The sequence below is a fragment of the Drosophila willistoni genome (assembly GCF_018902025.1).
Source record: "Drosophila willistoni isolate 14030-0811.24 chromosome 2R unlocalized genomic scaffold, UCI_dwil_1.1 Seg200, whole genome shotgun sequence".
Classification (NCBI taxonomy): Eukaryota; Metazoa; Arthropoda; class Insecta; order Diptera; family Drosophilidae; genus Drosophila; species Drosophila willistoni.
Window position 1 is genome coordinate 4,873,910 of NW_025814051.1, and position 17,251 is coordinate 4,891,160.

General features: G+C 36.0%; 3 protein-coding genes and 1 long non-coding RNA gene across 4 annotated transcripts; all 4 read right to left on the minus strand.

Annotated features, from left to right (window-relative positions):
- Positions 1-7,258: 7,258 nt before the first annotated feature.
- Positions 7,259-7,975, minus strand: LOC111518781. The gene is made up of 2 exons (XR_002724084.2): positions 7,572-7,975; positions 7,259-7,505 (listed from the first exon to the last, which is right to left on the minus strand). It is a non-coding gene; the product is annotated as an uncharacterized LOC111518781 (long non-coding RNA).
- A 1,433-nt stretch (positions 7,976-9,408) lies between these two features.
- LOC6643601 lies at positions 9,409-10,010 on the minus strand. Its single transcript, XM_002066260.4, has one exon. It carries the CDS (start codon positions 9,952-9,954, stop codon positions 9,583-9,585), a length of 372 nt encoding a protein of 123 aa, XP_002066296.4. The 5' UTR covers positions 9,955-10,010; the 3' UTR covers positions 9,409-9,582.
- Positions 10,011-10,030: 20 nt separating this feature from the next.
- LOC26529822 lies at positions 10,031-10,421 on the minus strand. Its single transcript, XM_015178195.3, has 2 exons — positions 10,360-10,421; positions 10,031-10,301 (listed from the first exon to the last, which is right to left on the minus strand). Exon 2 carries the CDS (start codon positions 10,284-10,286, stop codon positions 10,146-10,148), a length of 141 nt encoding a protein of 46 aa, XP_015033681.1. The 5' UTR covers positions 10,287-10,301; positions 10,360-10,421; the 3' UTR covers positions 10,031-10,145.
- Positions 10,422-13,408: 2,987 nt separating this feature from the next.
- On the minus strand, positions 13,409-13,908 carry LOC26530232 (male-specific sperm protein Mst84Dd). The gene has a single exon (XM_015178205.3). It carries the CDS (start codon positions 13,775-13,777, stop codon positions 13,511-13,513), a length of 267 nt encoding a protein of 88 aa, XP_015033691.1. The 5' UTR covers positions 13,778-13,908; the 3' UTR covers positions 13,409-13,510.
- Positions 13,909-17,251: the final 3,343 nt, after the last annotated feature.

Below are 17,251 nucleotides of genomic sequence, written 5' to 3' on the forward strand. Positions count from 1 at the left end.
TTATGAACTTGAGATAATTAAAATTATTTTAAATATTTATTCAAAATATTAATAGCTTAGAACATACGGAATCAAACCAATCTTTTCCTGTCAAGGTTAACTGACAATCCGGTGGTAAAATGAATGTACTTTTTCATTTGAGTACGGTATCAAACAAAAGGCGGGATTGTCAACATGGATCAATGTTAAGAACTTTTCACTCAACAGCATCGTCAGCTCATATCTTTTTAGGCTCCATCCCCCACCACCCGTTCTCTCAGCCTTTTTTTTTTTGCTCTGGTTATATAACCAAGACATAAACATAAAATGCCAATGTATTGTGGCTTAAAGTATCATATTTCAGTACCATATTCATAATATTCATGGTTTGTTTTTGTGTGAAGAAAGTATGCAAAAGAAATCAAGCAGAAGAAAATTGAGTTTCCAGTTCATTTATTTCAAATGTAAAATTGTCACCAAAGTTGTTACAGCTGTTTAAGCCTCAAGGATACGAGGATAACAATTAAGGAATAAACTCAAATTGAATGAAGGCTTTGATGAGCAGAAAAATACATGTAATTAAGAATCAATAAATGTATCCCACACACACACACACATACATACATATTCACATACATTTAAGTATATATATTTGCATATTCATTTAATTGCAAAAGTATATTGTTGGGGCACATTTTTCGCTTTATATTTCAAAGGGACAATTTTCTTTCATTTCGTTTGTGCATGTATTAACGATTCGCTTTTCATTTAAAAGGAAAAACATTTTTAATTTGTCGAGCAGCATAAAAGGTTCTGGGGTATTCATTATTTCTACATTTTTCATTCGCAAGTAAATCCAAAAAGGCAAAGTTATAAAAATAAACAGTCGATGCTAATCAAATGTAAGCTCGTTTAATGTTTAAATAAACGCATCAAATAGAACCAACATGAAATTGAGATGAAATCGGTCGAGTTGAGAGATATGGAAGAACATAATGCCATCGGATGATGATTTTGGGCTAAACGCGTTCCGTGCTTTATTTATCTTCTTTTCCGTATTTTTTTTCCCGCCTCTTTGATTAAAAGCCGCATAAATATTTATGTGCAAAAACAGCGAAAGCAAACAAATGTATATGGGAAGTAAACATGCGTAAGTAATATTATAAAGATACGGATATACATACACATATATACCAGATTAAACATATTTATTTATACATTTAGGTTTGTATGCTTGTGTTTTGTATATATTGCATTTATGACAGCCAAAAGTGGCATTTAATTGGCAAGTAAAGAAAAAAAACAGCTTTACCGTATAAACAAACAAATTCAGAATTTTTCCAAAAAAAAATAATCGAATATTTGATGCCCAATGCTAGAAAAAGAAGTGTAATAAAATATACATTATATATGTATATAAAATATACATATAATATATACTATATAGAAAAGTAGTTAATGTTTTTAATAATAAAAATTATGTTCAACCTATTTTCTGCCGCTCAAAAAAACTTAGTAACATAATACGTTTTTTTTCTAAAGCAATTCAGATCAAATGTGATATCGGTAACTAACTTACCCAAAGTTAATATATCAAATTAAATTTTTGCATGTTAACTTCTCATATAAAACTTAAAATCCTTTAACACTTTTTAAAAGATATTTAAAGTTTGCTCATGCAAATGTAAATCATGACCGAAAATTGGTTAAAGATCCAACAGTATACATAATTTATTAAATTATTGATAAATTTATAAAAATAATAAAAAATATAATTTTTTATACACAAAAAAGTCCATCTTTTATGGTAAGACAAAGATATGAATTTGATTTCAAAAGGCAATATAGTTTTTTATGATTTTATCTGTTAATTGCTTAAGTGAACAAATTAATTTCAAATTATCCGAAATAGTTTAGAATAGGTTTAAGAATTTGTGGGTTTTTCAAATGGTTTAATAGACTGTTCCTGTACAGGCCGAGAACTACATTATAAACCACTTTAGGTCAAAAAAAACATACCTCATAAGGGGGGTAAATATACGTCAAAGTGAGAATATTCTTGTTTGAAATAAAGCACATGCAATGGCCACTTCAGCTGACGATGAATGCCACTTGAAAACAAGCAAAAAAACAACCAGAAACAAAAAGAAAAATAAAACAAAAACATAAATTTTATTATTGAGCTAAAGGCGTCCAAAAACCGCAAGAGAAGCCACTTTTCGACATCGCCCTCATGTCCCTTCTGCAACAAAAACAAACACACAAAACAAAAAAAAAAAAAAAACAACAACGAAAACAAAACTCAGTCCCAGCCCATGCCGCAACGGATTTTGTTTGTTTCTCAAATACAGAAGCCTCGGCGCGCTTTTTATTCCTTTTGAAGTGGAGCATCTCGAATATTTTTGTGTATTTGTTTAAGTAAAATAAACTCAAAGTCAAGTTTATGATCAAGATGATTATGATGATGATGATGACGATGGAGAGGATGATGAGGATGATGCCATTGCGCCACTGTAACTCATAATTCTTTTTAAAGACTTTAACGCGTTTTCATTTTCATATTTTGGTTTAAGCATTTTCATTTTTATTTTTTTATTATTGTCAACAAAGATCTACTTGGTGAAACTTTGGCTTGTCCTTAAGTCTGAGAGTGAAAATTTTCAACAACTTTGTCTTTTGGATTTTCGTAATTTCTTCATTTTATTTAGATTGTTGCAAAAGTAAATGCAGCTCATCAAAAAATTAGAAAATTAAAGAAAAAAATATATTTGAGTTTGGTCTTAAAAATTTTTTTTGTGGTCTATTAATTGAAATAAAAATAACTTCAATTTAACTTATACCAATCTCGAAATAATAAAGTATTAAAGAGAATCGAAATCATTTAGCAATTGAATACGAGCAAACAAAAAAATGATTTCATTTAATCAAAGCTTTCAAATTTAATTTAAAAAAATCAAATATCAAAATTAAATGAAATGCAATTGCATAAAAAACTGGCAAATTAAATTTATACTTAAATGGATAGAAATTGTGTCTAGATATATGCATAGAGATAGGTTAAATAAAAACGATTTGGTATTTGGGGTCTGAGTTGTGTCACAGGTTTGGTGCAATTTTTCAAAATGTCAAATCAAAACATATACAGAAAACCAATTACTTTGCCATGATTAATTACAATTGATGCCCCCCAGAAGAGGAAAAAGTGTGGCACAGCATGTTGAAAGCCGCAAAATGATTTTGATTACGATTCCTACTCCTCAAAATCCTTTTTCCGTACCCACTCCTCTAAGATGGAAAATTTGAAAATATGATTTATGATGTGCAGAAGAAGAGCGAACAAACGAACCCTTTCCTGACAACTCATTCCCTCACACTTAATGCCCGACGACATGAGAATCACCTTAAAATTCATAAGTTTGTCAGGGGAAATTTACCCAAATACACACAACCTTAAGGTTGTTTTCTGGTGAGCAGGATGAGTCGGATGAGTGGCAGGGGATGTGGCAAGCCTGGTGGCTGGGTGGGAAAGCCGCAAGTAAAACACTGAAGTAAGAGGAGACAAGCAGCAGCAGCAGCATCAGCAGTAGTAGTAGCAGCTGCATGTCATTAACTATATGAGCATCAAGCATATAATCCAATGTTACTACTTTACCCATCCTTCCATCCACCTACACCTATACATGGCGGCGTCTCCTGTGGCCCCGCAACACATGGCGTATGTAGAATACTTTTGAAACTTTTTCTACGCTTCATTTTTTGAACATTTAACACAGACACAACAAACAAACACACATCCACCAGTCAGAGCGAGCAGGATAGAGTGCAAGGTGTACGACACCTTTTCCCACTTTGCATTTTATTTTTTGTCCGTTTCTTTTTCTTTTTTGTTTTTCCATCTTGTTTGCCAACATTTTTTCTATTTAGTTGTCATCAACGCTGCGGATTATGCTTATGAAAATGAGAGTTTATGTTTGAAAATTATGCTAAAGAGTAAATCAAATGATGGGGCGAAACGATAGAGCTATCTAGAATAAAAGAGTAGTTGAGGATCATGATATGGCCACACACGGTTAATCCTTGATGATTTCATATGTTCGTAAATTAAACGGAACGAATAATGTCTAACTAATGTCTGTTTGATATCTATAACTTAAAAGAGTGAAATATACAATATTTGAAAATGGTTAGTTAGTGTCAACAGCTAAATTTATGCTCGTAAAGAAGCGCTAGCCCTTATCCCATTAAGCATTTGGATTGCTAACATACTCTTCTCTTTAAGATGTTTTGATGATCAACAAAGACTCCAAATGACTTTTTTAAACAGTAAAAATGTGATAAGTGTCGCCTATACTTAGTAGTGTGACTCATGAGTGATTGGAAAAAGGGGTCATAGGAGTCACATTTGATCAGTAGGTCATCATCATGATACTTACACTTGATCCCAAAAATTAGTAAGGAAAAAAAAGTTCAGACTTTTTAAGGAAAACTCAAGGCTTAGAAGCTAAAGAATTTTAGTTCGTTTTAATCATACAAGGTCAGGATCTTAATCGAAACACATTTCAGTTGAAAAACTCTTTTTTCTTTGCTTCATGAGGACAAATGTTAATTAGCAAATTAAGTCTACAAATAACTTTCTGATTAAATGAAGCTTTGATAAAACACCTTTCTATAATTAATTGAAGGTGAATCCCTCAATGGCCCGGTTTTTTTTTTAATAGCCCTTTGACCTTAAGTTTTCTTCACCATTTAAAAATAATCTTTGAAACTTTATCTCCCTCTTTAACAAAACAAAATACACTCATATGTACATCAAAAATATGTATTATCCGTGTTTATAAATTACATATTTTTATTATAATCAAGCACTGTAACTCTATATTATAATTACAAATTAACTTTGGCGGCTCAAAAGTGAGCCAAAAATGGTGAGGGAAAAGTCCACTTTTAACCCTTTCTGATGCAGTTTTTTTTCTCTTGTCAGGTCTGTATAATTAAGTAGCCAAAAGCAAAATAAAAACTGGTTCGCTGACTAGCAACAAAAAAAAAATGGAAAAAAAGGAAACTGTTCTTTCACCAAATTAACCCTAGTTGCTTGAGCATGACGAATGAGTTTTGAGTTTTATTTTTTATGGTTTTTCTTTTTTTTTGGCTTTATCTTTTTAACTTTTTTTGCAGGCTGATTTTATTAAAATGAAATGAAAATTGTTTTCAGCCACAGGTGCAGACGAAAGTTTTGCCAAAAAAACTTCTTACTCGTTTAGAAATTTATTATCCCCAACCAAGCATTAAAATATTATATCCACGCCCGCCCATCCGAAACCAATAAAATTTTGCTTAATGTCGCCAAATTTATGTACTTAATATTTTGTGGAGCCAATAGAGCGAGAGTCGCAAGGGGGCTACACTGTTGCGAAGTGGCTTTAATTTATGGACTTTTCACAGCACAAAGGCAAAAATTATAATAGGAAAATTAGAATTGAGTAGAGTAAAATTAAAGGCCGGAAATGTGGTTGTCCAACGAGAGGCCACACTGAAATTGAAATCGAGATCTTGGAATGAGTTTTTCCTCCCATTGACAAGTCATTGAAGGGTTGGGGGCTAAGCAAGCAGATGAAACCTGAGTAAGTAGTAAAACAAATTATGCGAATTTGCATATAAAGTAAAGCAATTAAACTGTATATCATACAGAGTGCAAACCAGAAAAGCAGCAAGAAATTCGAGATTCTCAGTCGAAGTCAATGGAAAATGATCTACTGCAGGTGTAGAATCAGTTAAATCACATGAGCTTGATCTTGAACAGAAGCTGCGATCTATTATGGGAGAAAAAATCATTCTTATATCAGATATCATGACCTTGGACAGAATATTTGAATGCCGCTTTACTTAACTTTGGGATATAAGAGAATATCAGTAAAAATTAAAAAATACATAATGAACGAGTTATACAAATAACGTAATTTTCGTGTCAACAAATTCATATTTGACAGATAGTTAAACCTTAAATAGTTTGTATAGTATCATTACACAAAAAATATTCTCATGAAAGAAGTAAATTTCATTTTTAAATTAAGCAGTTTATTCCAAATCATAAATAAGAAATTATAAGTTTTTGACTGTCACATAAATAAATTTAGTTATCCCCAATATGTTTAATTGTTTCTGTTAAGCTTTCACACAAAAAACAAGTTAAACGCTATCAAGAAGGTCTTAAGAGAAAAAAAAGATGTTCAGGATGCAACATCTCGAAATTTTCAAAAATTTCTCGACTTTTTTTGAGTTTGGTTTAGTCCAAAATTTTTTAAATAAATGCATATTCTTAGTAGCTGCTCTTATTAAATTTAATAAATTTTTTTTTTGGTAAAATCTAATTTGTTTAATCAAATAAGTTGGCATCTCTAAACTTACCTTATGCACAACGGCATGTAAATCGAAAAATTAACGGTAGAGCAAGAAAAAAAAATATGTCAATTTACATCATCTCGCGCCTGCTGTGGCAGCTATAAATCATGGCGTACACAACCAAAAACACACACACCGCACACACACTTAAATACACAGTGAGACGCACACACTTACTCACTCACAATCTAGTCCTAGTTGGAGAGGAGTGTGAATATTCAAATCAGTTGCTGGCGATGTCAATAAATGAAATTTGTTGTAGGGTTCACTGCCACACACACACACACCAAAATCAACACACACACTGACACGCACACCCACAGTAAAGCATAGAAGATGTGCAGATGGTTTGGTAGCAGACTTTTTGGCCCTAAAATTTTCGGGCGGGGGCCTTGACGCGTGTATTTAGTAAATGAACCGTAATTTCTGTTGATTTTGTTCGCATTGATAGATTTAACGTCTCTTTCCCTTTCTATCTACGGTCTGGAAATCAAATTAGATTCGAGTCAAATACGAAAACTTTTGCCCATTCAGATGAATGGCAACTGATGGTTTCGTTTCTTCTTTCATTCATCCACATTCGGGTTTTGAATCACGTTCGAAAATCTATTAGTTCTATTGGCCAAAGCTTGACTTGGCTCAAAGCCCGCGCTAGACTAACAAAACGGATTGTAAACGAACCTTGCGGTCCGACAGAGAAACGAATACTGAAGTTGGCCGAATGAAAGCGGCTGCTGATAAATACGAAGTTTATGTTTTGCTATGCCACAAGAGGGTTAAATGTTGAGCACGAGCTTGCAACATGTTGCAAGTGTGCTTCCAACTTACATTGAGGCGATGTTTTTACAAGCTACTGCTGATCAGTATATAGAGGAATATATAGAGGAAGGCGATAACAATTTTATTTAATAGATTTAAGGCTCGAAATTTGTCTAAATTCTTTAGCAGCATCGGCGATAAGAACCGCAGGGCCCACAGCAAGGTCCACAGGATCCACAGCAGGGATCACAACTTGGGCCACAGGAAGATCCACCGCAAGGCCCGCAGCAAGGTCCGCAACTGAAACTACAGCAGGGAGGACAAGGACCCACATAGCCAGGATTGAATATATAAGACATCGTGATCAGCTTAAGGAAGAAAATGAAAATTCTTTAGACAAATATATAAATTAAAAAATAAGAAAAATAATCTACCTTAAAAAACAGACAAATTCGGAGCCTTAAAAAATTTACGATTAACTATTTTTCTATATGGGTCTAGACCGAACTAAGTCAAAACAAATATATTCACATTTTTTATTGACACTTAAATCGCAGAAACAAAATAATCAAAAACTAAAAAGGGGAAGTCATAGGCAATGAAAAAAACACGACCTACCGCAATAAATACCGCGAGTCTAAGCAAGGCCTAAACAAAAGGCATGGCAAGGACATCATCTCCTTGCCACCGGTCGACATAAATCGCATTTGGCCAAAAGGAAAAAAAAACAAACACAGGTAAACGTAAAGGCAAAACCTTTGACCTGACACAATGCTCTACATTCGATGTTTTACTCTCTTCTCATTGTTTGGCCAGGTTCGATGGGAGTCTGCGCTCTCGTTGGAAGTTGGAACAGCTGTTTTGTACGGCAATTCCTAACCTAGGGCAACATTGAATATATGTTTGTATGTGTGACGTATGGGACATGGTATCGTTTCCATTGCTACATCTAGTCCTAGCAACCAAACGATTATGACTCGAGGCTAGTTCTCAATGTTGTTTACATAGCTGCACATACTTGGCTATCCCTTCCTATACCATTCCATCCACACACCCCAATGACCCCCTATATCACCACTATATATCTGGCTAATAAGCTGCAAGTCTGAAGCCAATTTCATTTCGCTATTTCTTTCTGCTAGTTTTTCATTTCTGCAACTCTTTTGAATGCATTTTTTTTTTGTATAAAAATAAAATGTTATATTCTGTTGCTTGTTATTTATTTTATTTTCTTTAAGGAATACTTTCTTGGTTTGGAATACTTTTATTTTGCCCAGGATTCTGTAACTTAAGCGGCAATTGCGATTGTATGTCCATGCAAAGTTATAGACCACTCACTCCACCCATCAGTTTGCTCGATGCTCTTTGGTTCAACTTTAGAAAGGGAATATTTCGAATATAAGTTGGATCCCATTCGGGAAAATCTTGCTTGAATCTTACCATAAGTTTGACCTCTATGGCTGCAATCTCCTTTTTCGGCTTTCAGGCTCGGATCATTACCAGCCGCATGGGCCAGAAGAGCAGCAGCCGCCGCCACCGCACGGCCCACATGGGCCACACGGGCCACACGGGCCGCAAGGACCGCACGGACTACAAGGACCACAGGGACTGCAACCAACGGGATAACAACAGCCAGGCGGGCAGGGACCAACATAGAAAGGATCGAACTTACAGAACATGTTTTATTGTTTGCTGGTAAATTTATAGGCCAAAAGTCAATTTTACTATTTTTTTTTGTTTTTTTTTCGGTTGATATTTTATTTATTTTTTGGTTCCTGGGCAAAACTGAATTTTGTTGATGTTAACCAAAGGGAGAGGTGGAATGGAATGAGCTTCTATGTGACAACACACTAGGCACCTAGTATTTTCATCGTCGAAATTAGATTCAAGGGTTACTTGGATAATGAAAAACTAAATCTGATTTTTAATCAAAGTTCTGTCATTTTTCTGTACCATTTTGTGCCCCCTCATTGGTATCCCCTTTGGAACCTCGAGGGTTGCTTTTCTTTATCGATGATCTCCGACTGCCATTGTTAGTCCTATTGTTGGTGGTACTTCTGCCGCTGTCACTCTCAGTTTCGGAACTTGCAAAATACTGGATTAGTATATACAAACGACGAAATATGCTGCGCACAAAATGGAAAGCAGTTGTCGCACGTTCGCCATCCAGAAGTGGCAGCATTCCATCACCAGGCGAAAATGTATCTACCACATTTGTGCCACGATCAACAAATGTGACCAGAGGCCCTGAGGAATTCACAACCACCTGGGAGGCTGAGTGCGCGACCACAATCACAAAGGCCAATACACCCAATATTCCAATCGAGTCATGCACTAAATCCATATTTGCAAGCATCGATAAAGATGGTTAAAAAGATGTGTACAGAAAATTTGTTGCTCTTAAATTTTGATGGGAAAAGCCATGCTATATTGTAACATACGAGTTTAGTTGTTATTGGCCAAAGATCCCAATACACTGACAGTCGATCGGGCCAGATGGGCAATACTACTCACGGCTCTAACCATATTCACATCGACCACTGGCTCGGGTAAACGATGTAGTTCAATATGTGAATCGTAGAATATGACAATCAAACTGCGGACTGGTGGCACCAAGAGTTGCACATTCATTACGGGCTCCGGTTCACGATGATCTATTATGAAGGAGTCGTGCAATATGCATATCATATCTCTAACAAAGGGCACAACTCGATCCAAGATATAAATCGTAAAGGGTGCAACCATTTCCTGGGTATTGCGCATCACCAGAGATGGAACTCTTCTGATATCGACACCATTTATAAGAAAGGGCGGCATATTACGGAAATAGAAAAGAGTAAGAGAAGGGCTAAAAACCAAACACAATAAACAATAAATTTCGACTGATGAAATGTAGTTTTTCTTTTGACTTTTTATTTCCGGTTGACCAAACAAAACTTGGAGCACATTTCAGGTATTTTTCGCTTATTCGGCTATTCGGTCTGCTGCTGTATACAAAATGTCTCACACTAGCAACGGGGTCCACAATTCCAACCGCATGGCGTGTATCCCGAATAACACCCATAGGGACAACAGCTGCAGGCACATTCCGGATATGGTCCAATATAGAAGGGGTTGAAGCCGCACGGATTACAACAAGATTGACACATTTTGTCTACCGCAAGCTATAAACAATAATTCAATTGATTTGTGAATCGCGAATTAAGATGGCATACAACTTACTTTACAAATCCCGAAAAAGCGAAAAATTCGTGACTTGTGAGTGTTGCTTTCGTACAGACGAAATGTGTCGAGAAAAATGAAATGAAAATTCCTTCATCATAGCATTTGAAGTAAATCTCCTTAGCATTCTGATTGGATAACAAATTTGAATTGATTTCTTATTGTTAAAAGAATTGCTTGCAGTCGGACAAGGCGGCGCTTAAAATCCGAGACCATTGCGAGAACCGAATGGAATTTGTGGAACTGTACGATTCTGATAGCCATTACCGTTAATGGAAGATGCACGTAAACCTCCTCCTCGCCCTCCTCCATTTCCAAAAGCGTGACCGGATCCATTGCCATGGCCACTGGCACGAAGCGATCCATTACCATTGGCAGTTGGGGAGTAACAGTATGCAGCCATCGAACCGTTAGTATTCGGTTTGCAGTAACAATGTAGAGCATCGAAACCAGAAGATTTCATATTCCAAGTCGATTGCATGGGAATCTCCGGCGCCGCCGAGCATGGATACTGAACATTATTGATTGACATGATGTCTAGTCCAGGTGTGCATTGAAGGATTTCCACTTTATCATATCCATTGCCGCCGATTGATCTATTGGGTACGTCCATTTTGAAGAACTATTGTGTACTTAAAAAAAATCAATTGGTCGGGCAAGGATATTGTTAACTGAAAATTTTGGATGTTGTTTCTGTGAGTGTCTAGAGTCAACTGAATTATTTTATGAAAGATCTGTCTCCACTATGGTTTCGAATGGGAGTTTTTTAACATTAGTAGGCGCTTTCATTTGACATATGATTTAAGGGCATTCTCCATGATTGTCGTTTCCCTGTGTATTTGGTGTTAGATTAGAAGGCGGGCACGATGGCATGCATGGAGAAGATGCCGAAGAGGTCCTTTTATTATCACTGCCATTAGCATTACTAGATGGACAGGGGGGGCAAGGTCCTAGACCGTTGCGGGATCCGAATGGCACTTCTGGGCAAGGGGGTCTAGTATTGCCATTACCGTTAACGTTACCATTACCAGTGTGACCGTTTCCGTTACTGTTACCATTAGCTTGACCATTAATATGACCATTTCCATTGCCATTTGCAGGGCCAGAACCAGCACCGCTTTGTCCACCATTCGTTTGGTTTTGTGTTTGTGGCGGATCCACAATAATTACCTCAATACCGCAAGCTGCACCAATCCGCTTAAGTTTTTCACAGGCGTCTTGATACTCATTTGCTGCTTGATTACCGTTTCCATTTGCATTTCCCGTTGCAGATCCATTTTGACCACTCATTTTCAAAAGATAATTGGCAGCGCCTACAAAAAAAATTTAGATCTTATATGTTTAAAAGTCAAAAGTTAACTAAACATTTAGGAATTTTCTCAGCTTAACAATGAAAATATGAGCACTAGATGTGCCAAATATTGTCTTTAGCTCTTTTAGATTTACGTGTTGGAAAACACAGGAAAAAGGCGAGATTTTTAAATAGTGTTGGTGAACGTTGAATTGATGACATTTTCAAGAATCAAATTAAAATTATTTTAATAAATTATTTCGAAAAGGCACTCGAACATTTTATTTTTAATATTTAGTCCTTATGTGGCTGGGTCAACAACCTTTGAACCTGTCTGAAGCCTTGCAACAACAAATTCGAATGCTGAAGGTTTATTACCTTTCCCCCACCCTCCCTAAAAACCATTATTTCCTAATAATTGAAGCAAGTTTGACTTAAATTGTAAGTTATTTATTTTACTCCTGGTCTACGATAAACAATTTAAGATTTTGGCTTATTATTTGATGGTGGACAAGGTGGTGGGCAAGGTTCCAAACCATTTCTCGAGCCAAATGGTACTGGTGGACATGGTGGAGGCTTCTCATTTCCTTTCGAATTGTTCGATCCGGGTTGAATTTGGGTAGCTTGGCTTTGTTCGGGCATTGGACATCCTGGAAATGGGCATGCATTTATAGGCATTATGTTGAACACAGCGGCAACTGGAGCCTCAGAACTTTCCGGTAACCAACTTCCCTGAGCGCACTCGCTTATACCAGAATCATCAGAACTCTCTGCCATTTCTAAAAACAAAAGAAGGAAATTTTTTTTAGAAAGGTTTGGGACCTGCTAAATTTTGATAATTTATGTAGGAATTCCAAGAGTCGACTGAAAACTTTTCTCAGCAATTTTGTTAATGAAGACACTGACAGGAAGAAAATGAAAACTAGATTTAAAAAAATTTGCTGGTTTTTGGATTTATTTATTTTTAAAAATATTTACTAAATTTTGTATATGCAGCTGCTAGATTTTTTGCAAAAACCAGTCCTTAAAGTGAAGCCAATTTGTCAATAAACGGTTGAAAGTCAGTCGTTATTGTTCCCCTTAGTTAAAAACAATTTCGACCGGGACAGCAGCGATTTGGTCTACACGATGGACAGGGTCCCAAACCATTACGGGATTTATATGGAACCAGTGGACACCAGGGTGGTCTCTCACAGGATGGCTGCTGGCAGCAATTAGGGGCAGCATTACAACCAAATATAGAGCACCAATTACCGCAGTCCATGTTGAAATACCTCTTAAACGGGGGGAGAAGTTCAAATTTCAACAGCTTCACTTTCTGAAAAAAAAAAAGAGCTAACCTAAAATTTTGTTAGATAAGTTCAGTCCAAAAGTTTGAACTCAACTGAATATTCGAGAGGCTTGACTTGCCATCTTTCATTTATATGAGTACTAGATTGCTTAAGATTTTACGCTAAACGTCAAATGCCAAAACAGTAAACAGAATTAATATTCCATTCAATAAGAACTACAAAGTTACCTTAGACATTCTTTTCATTGAATTTTTTCTTCATATTTGAAACCTGATATTCCTTTCATTGCAACATTATCGGGAACCTCAAACATTAAGAAAACTCCACCTAAGGGCCAATACGCATAGGATCGTCGGCTTAAAAATTCTTAAATAATTCTTAGCGGCTTAAAAACCATATTTAACCTTTATGCCTAAGAATCTTTTGCTAATTGCATGGTAAAAAAGTAATATAAAGCAATAAAATGTAATTAGCCAAATGTATTTTTTATTGGTACTCGAAAATTTAACCAGTTCATTAGTTTTGTAAGATTCGTCTTATCCAAACCGCTCAGCAATTGCAGCATAATCTAACAGCCAGGCCTCTGGGCTCCTGATGGTTGGGCAGACTCGGCGGCAGGTGTTTGTGGTGGACAGGCTGATGATTGACCGAGTGGAGCAGGTGGTGGACAGACCGGAGCTGGCGGTAGTTCTGCAGGCTTTGATGAACATCCTCCTCCGCATGGACCTGGACATGGACCGCATTCCGGAATTGGACAATTTCCTCCCTCAGTGCAGTCTGTATCGCAGCATGGTGGATTGGGTCCAATGTAATACGGATTGAACATGACAGGCATGGTGAAAAAGTCGTAAGGGATCAAGGATTTGGATAAAACAAAAATACAAAATAAAATTTGGAATTTTGAACAAAATTTAGACGAGACACGTACAGCTCGGATGTTTAGTGAGTTGTGACTGACTGAGACTGCTCTCTGGACTGTAGTCACGTAGAAGTTCAGACATTTAATTGCAAAGCCAACTAGATTTAAAATTTAACGAACAAATTTAAGTCCATTGATTTAAGTACGCATAATGTTGATTGGTTCATGGCCGGCTTATAATTATCAGAATAACAGACATATTGACCCAATCTCGAATCTGCCACCAGTCCCCAATCGACGGTTCTATAGTCCGCAGTCATTTACCCTGCTGTCCCCATACAATGCGCATAATTATTTCATAATCTAGCAACACTTTCCCATTTATGGGTGACAAAAGCCGCTGCAGAAGGCCCCCGCAGGGAGAATGGCTGTCTGGCCATTCTCTGGCTATGTGTTTACGCCAAAAATGGCTGGTGGGCTATCAAATTAAAGTTGAAAATTAATGAATAATTAAGCATTGCATTGGGGACATTCCACTATGCGTTATTGCTACTATTGTGAGTGAGGTCGATTGTCGGGGGCGGAAATGCAACATTTGCATAACTAACACAATGAACTATATACTTACGACTTTTAGTTGAGAGTGGTAAGGGGTTTGGGCACCGGGACTGGGTCTTTCCCATGTCCCCAACTATGAATGAAAATGCAAATTGAAAACTAACGGCAATTCCTTTGTCAATTAATCAATCAATCAACAATGTTGCCGATGATGACGATCCAGAAAGCGTTTTGCGGAAACCACTTGTCCGCCTTCACTTCCAGATGCACCATCAATTGACCACCTCCACGGATTTTCCATTGATGTCACGCATGTTAATGTGGCCCCCATTCATTGAGGGGCATGATTTTTGATTAGCCACAAAGTTCAAAATGCTTTGAGACTTTCAAATCGGATGGATGGACGCATAGCTTCAAATCTCCGATACCAAGGCATTGACAGTGTCATTAACATCAAACGGTAACATACGACATGACCAGATACTTCAACGCCAACATCTAAAACAACAAAAACTTTGAAAGGAAAATATGCCACAGTGGAATGATATCTAATCAGCTTAGAATAAGCTTTTTATAGAATTACGTTGATTAAATGTAATTAAATATTGTCAATTTATTTGAATTAGAAAAATGTTTAAAATCGCCATAAATTGTTAATTTGAGATTATAAACTCGATATTTTACGATGAATCATTAGTCTAAGATTCAAGAGATTTTCAAGTTCTTCTATAAGACCATAAATAAACCATTAAATGTGTAAAATCTATGTATAACAGATCCATAATGAATACCCAAAGAATTATCAAATATTATATAAAATCAAGTATTCTTTGCTTTTGTAATGCAAATAATTTAAATTATATACACATAAGTTGAAAATAAAAACAGAACAAAATAATAATAAAGAAAAATGTTGCACTTAGTAAATTAAGTTAACTGTGGTCATATACATATACATATGTAGCTTTATCTCACTGACATAGTCATTACGATTTCCGTTTGCCAGGGATATCTAGATATATATCATTATTAGACTATTCCATAGGAATGGAATGGAATTACTCACATTGAAGTAATTCAAATGATTTGATGTAAATACTGAAGAATATTTCTGATATATTTTAAGTAAACTTCGTAACAAAATCTTCACAATTGATACATCTGAATTATAATATAATATAATATTATGTAAGTATAAATTTTTTACCCTTAAACGAATTCGTTTTTAACTAATTCAACTTCACATATGGAAATCACGAGTTCGCATCTTAAAAAAAAAGTAATTTTAAAGTTAGCAATACCAAGTAAATTTAAAGTAACCATTAAGATAAATTTTCGTTTTCAAAGTGCATCTAAATATTCAATATTCAAAGAAACTTTAACAATTCAGTAACACTGTGCCAGAGGCGCTTCAATGTCGCTGCAGAAGCGTCAAAGTCGTGTGCACTGTTTGTGTAATTTATATTCAAAGCGCAACGCCATGTGGCATGTGCGTATGAGAGAAGAGTGCAAGAGTAAAAGGGGGGGAAAGGGGAAAGAAGGGCAGACTTTATTGGGGGATTGAGGGTGTAACTGGAGGCGTAGTTGGATCTATGCTCTCTGCTTGGTCCCCATGGCACTTTCCCAATGGTTTGCTTGTGCACCCGCGCGAACTGCTTTTAAGTGGCGGTGGTCAGCATGCGCCTCGTTGGGTTACATTGGTTCAACAACGAGTAGAGCCACTGATGGTGGTAAAGCAGAAAGAGAGAGAAAGGGGAAGCTTTAGGGGCAAAGACGCACTTTTACCCTGTCTTTCTGTGTCTGTGTGTGTGTATGAGTGAGTGGCTGGCTCGCTAGCTGTTGAAGCACTTGTGTATAGCTGCTCTTTGGGCGGTATTGAATGACGATACAAAGAATAATTTACTAAGCATTTTTTCAAGACTCGTTTCTGCATAGATTTCAATATTTTAAGCTTTCTTCCCTTTCCCTCTGTTTTCTTTCATCCATTCTCCCGCTTAAATACCAGCCAATTGACTTTCGTCTATAGAACTTCCGTTTATTGCTCCATAAGCACGTCTTCTGTTGGTGGCCAATTGTCTTCTGTTTGAAATATGTTGTATGAAGCAATGACAAAGTGACCGGAAGATGATACTGCAATAAAAAAGTAACCAGGGAACCAAAACAAATTTCAAACATGAAGAAGATTTTATACTCTTATATACAAACATTATATATATTGAAACTAAAAGTTTGTCAATTAAAAAGAGAGTTATCGGCCTTCTATTAATCTAAGCTAGAGTAAAATTTTGGCAATGCAACATATAGAAACCTTTACTTACATCACCTGTTATGAAGTTCTTTCTTTCTCTCCCCAAGTACATATCTGATCAAAACACATATACTTTTCTAGTAGAGTACATCTAAAAAAAAGCCCACTACATCATTACCAATGCGACTAAACATGACCAAACACACATACATATGTGTAGTCGCGACATATAGCCATTTCAATGGAAATATTGAAGATGGATAGAGATAGATAGTAAAGGCAGCATAGACCATAGCTTCCTATGCTTCTAACAATATTTATGGACTTGGCTAGCTGGCGGTGTCCATCAATTTCCGTCATATGTTCATGGCATACAAAATCAACTATTGATGAAACGAAACTATAAATTTTGGCCCAAGATTAATAATTTAATGATTTTCTTTTTTAATAGTTTCTTAAGTGTCTACGATTTGATATTGTTTATTTTCTTCACAGAAACTTTGAAATTCAAGCATTTGGGAGTCATCAATTGACATTATGAGAAAACGATAAAACTCTATATTGGCCAGTTGTCGATTAGCATTACAAGTAAAAGATGTTTACACCACTTGAAATCAATTTCAATCGATCTGGTTGCATAAGCT

Coding starts and splice junctions, on each gene's coding strand:
- LOC6643601 (XM_002066260.4), bottom strand. CDS start 9,954: ATGCCGCCCTTTCTTATAAATGGTGTCGATATCAGAAGAGTTCCATCT.
- LOC26530232 (XM_015178205.3), bottom strand. CDS start 13,777: ATGCCTGTCATGTTCAATCCGTATTACATTGGACCCAATCCACCATGC.
- LOC26529822 (XM_015178195.3), bottom strand. CDS start 10,286: ATGTGTCAATCTTGTTGTAATCCGTGCGGCTTCAACCCCTTCTATATT.